General features: G+C 47.4%; 2 protein-coding genes and 1 non-coding gene across 3 annotated transcripts; 2 read left to right on the forward strand and 1 right to left on the reverse strand.

The window, feature by feature from the left end:
* Positions 1 to 435: 435 nt before the first annotated feature.
* On the forward strand, positions 436 to 3,747 carry LOC117645301. The gene is made up of 6 exons (XM_034385372.1): positions 436 to 634; positions 1,103 to 1,150; positions 1,841 to 1,986; positions 2,150 to 2,207; positions 2,534 to 2,806; positions 3,100 to 3,747. Exons 1-6 carry the CDS (start codon positions 630 to 632, stop codon positions 3,191 to 3,193), a joined length of 624 nt encoding a protein of 207 aa, XP_034241263.1. The 5' UTR covers positions 436 to 629; the 3' UTR covers positions 3,194 to 3,747.
* Positions 1,680 to 1,761, forward strand: Trnas-aga. The gene has a single exon. It is a non-coding gene; the product is annotated as a tRNA-Ser (tRNA).
* LOC117645298 (electron transfer flavoprotein-ubiquinone oxidoreductase, mitochondrial) lies at positions 3,252 to 7,911 on the reverse strand. Its single transcript, XM_034385370.1, has 11 exons — positions 7,738 to 7,911; positions 7,143 to 7,250; positions 6,911 to 7,063; positions 6,670 to 6,828; positions 6,391 to 6,587; positions 5,319 to 5,531; positions 5,049 to 5,224; positions 4,764 to 4,966; positions 4,479 to 4,658; positions 4,156 to 4,377; positions 3,252 to 4,072 (listed from the first exon to the last, which is right to left on the reverse strand). The coding sequence occupies exons 1-11, from the start codon at positions 7,769 to 7,771 to the stop codon at positions 3,909 to 3,911; spliced, it is 1,809 nt and encodes a 602-aa protein (XP_034241261.1). The 5' UTR covers positions 7,772 to 7,911; the 3' UTR covers positions 3,252 to 3,908.
* Positions 7,912 to 8,026: the final 115 nt, after the last annotated feature.

An 8,026-nucleotide genomic window follows, 5' to 3' on the forward strand; every position in this document is an offset into this window, starting at 1 on the left:
ACGGGGCTGACGGGGCTCACCGCCAGGGTGCGAGAGAGACGGAGACACCGCTCATCGGCTGGCGGGCCGCGCCTGCCTTTTTGCGTACGTCAAACGTAAGGGCCGGCCAAAAAAAATGGTGGAGTGGGGACGTACGGCAGTAAACAAAACTCGATGGATTGGCGTGTTCGCGCGAAGGCGGCGCACAGTGGGCCAGAAGACCGGTGGAGTGGCCAAAACTCTAGACGCGTTTTGAGCTGCAGAGTCGCTAAAAGGGTCTCGAACCGAACGTGTGACCCCACCAATGGATTGCTCTCCGGACGAGGAATCCATTGGTGGGGTCACACGTTCGGTTCGAGTCCTGTTTAGCGACTCTGGAGCTCAAAACGTGTCCGGGATTTTGGCCGCTCCGCCGGTCTTCTGGCCCACTGTGCGGCGAAGGCAGTAGGCAGGCGACGCCCCCGTCAAGGCTGGTGGCGGCCTGGCGGCAGTCCTGCGCCATCGGACGGATCGGATCGGACAATCAGACCACCAGTCGGCACCCAACGGGCACAGCGCAGCACCGCGTCGCAGCGTCCGCCCGCGACCAGCGAGAGGAGCGAGGCAGTCAGCGGTCGTCTTCAGCCACGCCCACGACGCACCGCTACACCATGTGGTAAGCAAGAGGGCGTCACACTGTTACTGTCACCAGCCGTCCGTCGCACAGTGGGTGTGAACCGAAACGTGTGACACCACCAATGGATTGCTCTCCGAACGAGGAATCCATTGGTGGGGTCACACGTTCGGTTCAAGTCCCGTTTAGCGACTCTTGAGCTCAAAACGCGTCTAGAGTTTTGGCCGCCTCCATCGGTCTTCTGCACCACTGTGCGTCGCTCTCTCGCACCCCAACGGGTCAGCCCTACGAGTGCGACAGTAGTTGAAGTGATAACCAAAGTGTTCCTCAAAAATTCCAAAGACGCACCACCCGGGTGTCGAAAGGGTTGCCAGCCTCAGCCTGCCGCGTAGGCAATATCTGAGCTGTGTTCTCGAAAACGTGCCTGGTAGGCAACCCTTTCGACACTGCTGCATCGTGGGACTTTTCGCCCGCTGAAACGGCGACGCTGATTCGATTCGTTTTGCGCAGGACTCTTCTCTCTCTCGTCGGTCTCTGCGCCCTGCAGTCGGCGTTCGGGTGAGTTGGATTGCCGAGACGGATTAAACCGGCCGCGGTTTTCCAATTGTTCGCTGGCTCACGTGTCGCGCTGCTCCGTTACACAGTGGGCCAGAAGACCGGTGGAGGCGGACAAAACTCTAGACGCGTTTTGAGCTCCAGAGTCGCTAAAGAGGCCTCGAACCAAACGTGTGACCCCACCAATGGATTCCTCGTTCGGAGAGCAATCCATTGGTGGGGTCACACGCTTGGTTCGGGTCCCATTTAGCGACTCTGGAGCTCAAAACGCGTCTAGAGTTTTGGCCGCCTCCTTCGGTCTTCTGGCCCACTGTGCGGCGTTATGCCGCTATCCGAGAGCCACTTGGAATGCCAAGCTGCCGGTGACGTTCGCGCTTCCCGCCACTCGAGGCGGCTGCGTTCGAGATCTCGACAGTCGCCTCGGATGCGCTTCGCTTCGCGCTCGGCTGGTGCGCATGCGCAGGCACTTCCCCCACTGCTGGCGGCTCTGACGCTTTGCTACTACGGGCGGCGGTGCCCCGCCCTACAGGCCGCAGTCGTGGCCGAGTGGTTAAGGCGACTGACTAGAAATCAGTTTCCCTCTGGGAGCGTAGGTTCGAGTCCTACCGACTGCGTCAACTTTTTTTTCCGGATGCTTGCGGTGGGTTGTTTGTTTGCCCAGTCCGATTACATGCCATCTCTTTTGTTTCGCAGAGCTGTTTTGACCGTAATCCCGGATCTCAATCTGAATGGCGACAAGCTGAAGGGGCCGGCCATGCAGATGGTCGTCAACACCGACAACAATGTCTTGAAAATCCAGTTCACCGCGCCCTACGTCCAGAGCGACTCGGCGGACAACCGTACGTGTGTTCCCAGTGTTATTTTACAGCGCTGTGGCCTGATTAGCCACAGCGCGGTCTGTCCTGCGAGTGAGTTATTGCTCCAGGACGGCCTTTGGCGACGGGGGAAGTCCCTGTCGAGAGTAACTTAAATTTACACCTTTTTCCGTTGCGAAAATTTCAGGCGTGCACCTTTTCCTCGCAAACGCCGACCACAGGATCACTGAAGTGGAGTTCACTCCGTGAGTACCCCGACAGTGAAGCATTTTCAGCAAACTCCGATAGTCGTTTCCGCCGGTCTGTCGCACAGTGGGCCAGAAGACCGAAGGAGGCGGCCAAAACTCTAGACGTGTTTTGAGCTCCAGAATCAGAATCGCTGAATGGGACTCGAACCGAACGTGTGACCCCACCAATGGATTGCTCGTTCGGAGAGCGAGCAATCCATTGGTGGGGTCACACGTTCGGTTCGAGTCCCATTTAGCGACTCTGGAGCTCATAACGCGTCTAGAGTTTTGTCCGCCTCCACCGGTCCTCTGGCCCACTGTGACTCGCGGCTTTGGGCGTGCAGGTCGTCGAGCACCCTCCGCCTGTACTGGGCGCCCTTCAACGTGCTGCGCACCGTGTCCGTGGACGACGACCCCGCCACCTTCACGGCCAGCACCGAGGTGGGCGCCGACAAGGCGACCTGGACGGGCACCGCCACCGTGGCCCAGGACCTGCTGCCGCCCAGGATCTCGCGGTACAACGCGGCCAACGTGCACCCCGCCGCGGCGGGCAGCAGCGTGCTGCAGTACGACGCGCTCTACGCCATCACCAACTACGCCATCTCCGTGCCCGACTTGTAAGTTGGAGGGCCGCGGTACACAGTGGACCAGAAGACCGGTGGAGGCGGACAAAACTCTAGACGCGTTTTGAGCTCCAGAGGCGCTAAACAGGCCTCGAACCGAGCGTGTGGCCCCACCAATAGATTCCTCGTTCGGAGAGCAATCCATTGGTGGGATCACACGTCCGGTTCGAGTCCCATTCAGCGACTCTGGAGCTCAAAACGCGTCCGGGATTTTGACCGCCTGGCCCACTGTGCGGTACCCTTCCAGTCTCAAAATCAACTTATAATCGAGTCGCTTTCATCAACAGGATGGTTCTCTCTCGCTACAAGGAACTTGGCCCAAGATTCTTATTCAACAACGATGGAGTAGAGTACTCCAAGCAATGGCAGGCCAAAAACTGAAGAGGGGCTGGAAGTAGGATTAAGATATACTATTTTAAAATTATAAATACACAGTAAATATTTTTTGAAAAATAGAATTTATTTCTGTGATAGGCATTTCATCAAACACAAAATTATCAGTCTAGAATGTTTACTGCTTTCATATAATCCAGGTACAAAGATAAAAGCTGTACACAAGACGACAAGCAAAGATAAAGAAAATTTCATGATCACCACCATTCAGTAATCAAGGAGAATCAAAAACATTTAAAACTTGCAGAGTGAAAACACCAGCAACACTCATTAGAATTCCCAACAACAAGAAAAATGATCCAAAAATACAGCATGTATCTATAAAAGAAGCTTTGTGATGACTTGGCAAACAGATAACTTAATCAAAAAATCTCATAAAAAAAGAATAACAAATAAAATTAACATAAATAACAGGGTGATGATTAGTTTTAGGTTCAATCTGCATCAACTAATATTATACAAGTTACAAATTGATCAGAATACATGTACAAGGTGAAACAGAATCAACTAGTGAACTGCATACAAACTTTTTCACTCACTGAGTCCAAACAGAAAATACGTGAGGCAATGAGAACAAGCCTCACACTGATATGGAAGACAGAAAAGTCTACTGTACACATGTTCCCATTGAAGGGCACAGCCAACCTTATTTCACAAATTTAAAAAAATAAAAATGAAACCTGACATTTGGTGTCAAAATGTTTTACATTCCATTGTAAGCAGGCCCACCACTTCCCTCTGGAGTAACCCAATTAATGTTCTGACTCGGATCCTTAATATCACAGGTTTTGCAATGAATGCAATTTTGAGCATTAATTTGTAATCTCTGGCCATCTCCACTCTCCAGGGGAACATACTCGTACACACCTGTAAAACAGAGTTGTTGTGTCCAGTAAAAAAGAGCAAATGCAATTTAAAAAAAAAAAAGAAAAATTGTGACAGGAAAGTACCTGCAGGACAGAAGCGCCCTTCGGGGCCGTCAAACACACCAAGGTTGTTTGTAACCGGAACAGTGTCATCCTTGAGAGTCAGGTGGGGTGGTTGGTCGCCCTCGTGATTGGTGCCAGTGAGAGCGACAGATGACAACAAGTCAAAGCTGAGAACGCCATCAGGTTTGGGGTACTCAATTGGCTTGCACTCTGAGGCAGGCTTCAGCCGTTTGTAGTCAGGATCTAGAAAATTCAGAGTTGGTTGGGACCAAACAGCTACGGCACTTTCTTTCCACATTAAATTTACATAGGCACAGGCAGAAATCAGAAAAATATATACGTACCTCCATGTTTGAAAGTCCAAGGCTCAAAGCCTCGAGTGAGGGTGGCAAATGCACCATAAGCAACTCCACCATACAAGCCCAAAGGATTATGGAATGCAGGTCTGATGTTCCGTACTCCTTTGAGTTCTGAGTACACCCAGCTACTTTTCACTTTATCCTCATAGGACTTGGGATAGACACCTGAAATAGAGTACAATGTTAGTGTGGAAAAAAAAAAAATGTTTGTAACAGATTTAAAAAAAAAATCAGTCTAAAAACAATCTTTTTAATGAATGCAATACTTACAAGACTCTCCCTCTGACGATTGAATTGTTGCAAAGATACCCTCAGCGGCAAGCATGGCACTCTTCATGGCATAGTGCACTCCTTTAATCTTGGGGACATTCAAGAAGCCAGCTGTGCAGCCAATCAAGCATCCACCCGGGAAGGCCAGCTTTGGAATGCTCTGGTATCCGCCCTCGTTCAGTGCTCTGGCACCATAGGCAATTCTGGGACAGAAAAGGGCATCTTTGGATCAGTCTTTCATTTCTTCCAAAGAACCAACACCAACCGTTCAGCTAAATTGTTTACCTCTTGCCACCTTCAAGGTGCTTGGCAATAGACGGGTGGTGCTTGAACCTCTGGAATTCTCGGAACGGACTTAAATACGGGTTCTGGTAGTCTAGACCAATGACAAATCCTATTGCCACAGTTGGGGTAGGTTCATTCAAGTGGTATAGGAAAGAACCTCCATAAGTGAATTTGTCCTGAAAATTTGGAATACCGGTACCTATGATAGAGCTTCCCAGATGTGTCATGTTCCCTCAAATTGAAAACCTCAATCAAAATACAGCTACTTACCAAAGGCCAACCAATTGTGTGCTCAACTAGCCCAGGTTGGTGTCTTTCTGCTGGAATTTCCCAAACTTCTTTGAGACCAATACCATATGTCTGTGGCTCACTTTCAGCTCGCAGATTGAACTTCTTGCTTAATTGTTTTGTCAGGTGACCATGACACCCCTCAGCAAAGATGGTGCACTTTGCATGCAATTCCATTCCCCTTTCAAATTGATCCTGATAAAGGAAAAGAAACACTAAAAATCATCTCATCAAAGTATTACAGGAGATTTCTTAAAAACCATTTTCTAAATTTGTGCTGGAGAGTCTCTTAAGAGGTTTTAAAACTTGAAGGCTTTTTACTGACTGCAAAGCACTATCTCGAGCAATAATTTAACTTTAGAAAACTAGAGGTCACTTTTCAGCATGAACAGAAACAGAGCAAATGCACTTGGAAAGTCATAAAGTAGGACTGATAAAAGTTGAAGGTTGAGAGAAACATTTTTAAAGGAGGCAGTTCACATGGGAGCAGACAGTCCAGTCAGACAAGTGCCAGACACCAGACCAGTACAAGAAAAATCTAAGGTATGTAACTCTCCTTTACTTTTCCCTATCAACTAACAAAACTGATGCCAAAAATAATTTTTGGTTTCAGCTCAGCAAGTCATGAATGCAATGATGATGATAATAATTTGCTTGGCAATAACCTTTGATGGAAGTGGCATGGTTCAGGCTCATGCCTTTATGGACTACTTTTTCAAAAATGGTGAGAGAATGGATAAAACACTTATCTGTCATAAATTTTTCTCCAATCAATAGCTTTCTTTTCTGTGTGTTTCAGTTGATACCAAACAAAACATGACCATATTCTTCCTACCATGCAAACTGGAGGCTATAGGACAAGATTTTTGCTGCACAAAGTGCCACCTACTGAGTTACAAAAAATGTAAATGTTCCACAAAAATAATATGTGAATGTTACAACTGATCCAAATGATGTGGATAGCGTCACTCCCTTCAATGACAGTTCATGCTCTTGTCTTTAAAGCAAATGTCAAATATAATTCATGTGAACATGATTTCATCTTTTTTCTTACCTTTGGAGAGCCATCCTTCGCAACTCCAACATCTCCAGTTGCAATTCCCTTGACACTGCCGTCCTCATTGTACAGTACTTCAGATGCAGAAATACCAGAAAATACTTCAACGCCTGCTGCTTCAGCCTGCTCGCCCAGCCATTGAACAACATGACCAAGGCGAACAACATAGTTTCCATGGTTGTACATTGGCATGCCTAGTGGGTTAACCATTTATTATGTATTAGAGTGAGAGTCAGAAAAGCAGTAACAAATAAATTTGTAATCACTCGCACATACCGGGGAAAACAGGGAGAGGTATGCTTCCCTTCTCAGTGAGGAATACAAAACGGTCTTTGTTGACAGGCGTATTCAGAGGGGCTCCTTTTTCCTTCCAGTCAGGAATCAACTCATTCAAAGCTTTTGGGTCAATGCACGCGCCAGATAAAATGTGGCCCCCTGAAAACAAACAACAAAGCATCAAACACAAGTGTAGAGGGCTATCCACTTCAATAGCACATTAGAAAGCCAAACAACAAACCAATTTCTGATGCTTTTTCAACAACAACTACTCGCAACTCTTTGCCTTCCTTCTCAGCCAGCTGACGAAGGCGGATCGCAGCTGACAGTCCAGCCGGGCCACCTCCGACAATGACCACATCTGTTTCGTCGACAGCTCGCTCCATATCGACATCTGTACAAGGAGAGTAGGTACATTGGACGGGCGCATTGTGCTAAGTGCTCCAAAGATAAAAAATGCAGGGTAGACTCACCTTTCCATCTTGGGTCAGATTCCCGAGGATGAATAGAATAATGAGTAGTAATTTTAGGAAAAACTTGGGATGAGTACTGCCTTTGTGAAACAGAGACTACTCTCTGAACTGTAACAAGCAAAGAAAACAATATGAAGTTGTGCACAGCAATGGTGTTTGACATGTACAGTATTTCAAAGGACATTGGTATTCGACTGTAATTTACAACGATGTGCCCTTGCCAATCCTACAGTACATCTTGCATAATCAACTGAGAAAAGATTTTCTGAGATAAGTTGGAAAAGAGAAAAGAAGAACAATCATGTAACATTACTGAAACAAACAAACCAGATTCATACCAAAAATGAAACGTGGAATGCGAAATAAAGAATCAATAGAAGGGATGATCGATTCAAAACCATGTAATTTAAATAGATTAAGAAATGCATAACTGCTTTAAAACATATTGAATAACAGATCAAAGGTCGAAGTCTCCACAGACTAAAATGTGTACATGTGTAAATGCAGAAACACTATGTCAGGGAGTCTGTACAGTTACGTTAGGAATAAGTACGAAATGAAAACTCGAAATCTCATTCACCGGCGAAAGACTTACAGAGCTTTGACGTAAGCCTGACGTTGCAAGCCATGTTTACTTCGGTGTGCGGGTGGAGTTCAACTGGTTCAACTAATGAATGCTGCTAAAACCCGTCCCGGAATAATTCTGGCAGAGTACTGTGTCAGTTTATCCAACAGCTGACCTGAACCACGTAGTCATGACCGGTGAACCTTGTTCAAAAACACACTACGGATAAACATTAAAAACGCGTCAGGAGGTGTGTATCATCCCGCAAATCAACTCGGACCCCACGCTCCTCCATGAAATAGTCTTTTCGATCGAATTT

This window comes from Thrips palmi, unplaced genomic scaffold, assembly GCF_012932325.1.
Source record: "Thrips palmi isolate BJ-2018 unplaced genomic scaffold, TpBJ-2018v1 HiC_scaffold_18, whole genome shotgun sequence".
In the NCBI taxonomy this organism is placed as follows: Eukaryota; Metazoa; Arthropoda; class Insecta; order Thysanoptera; family Thripidae; genus Thrips; species Thrips palmi.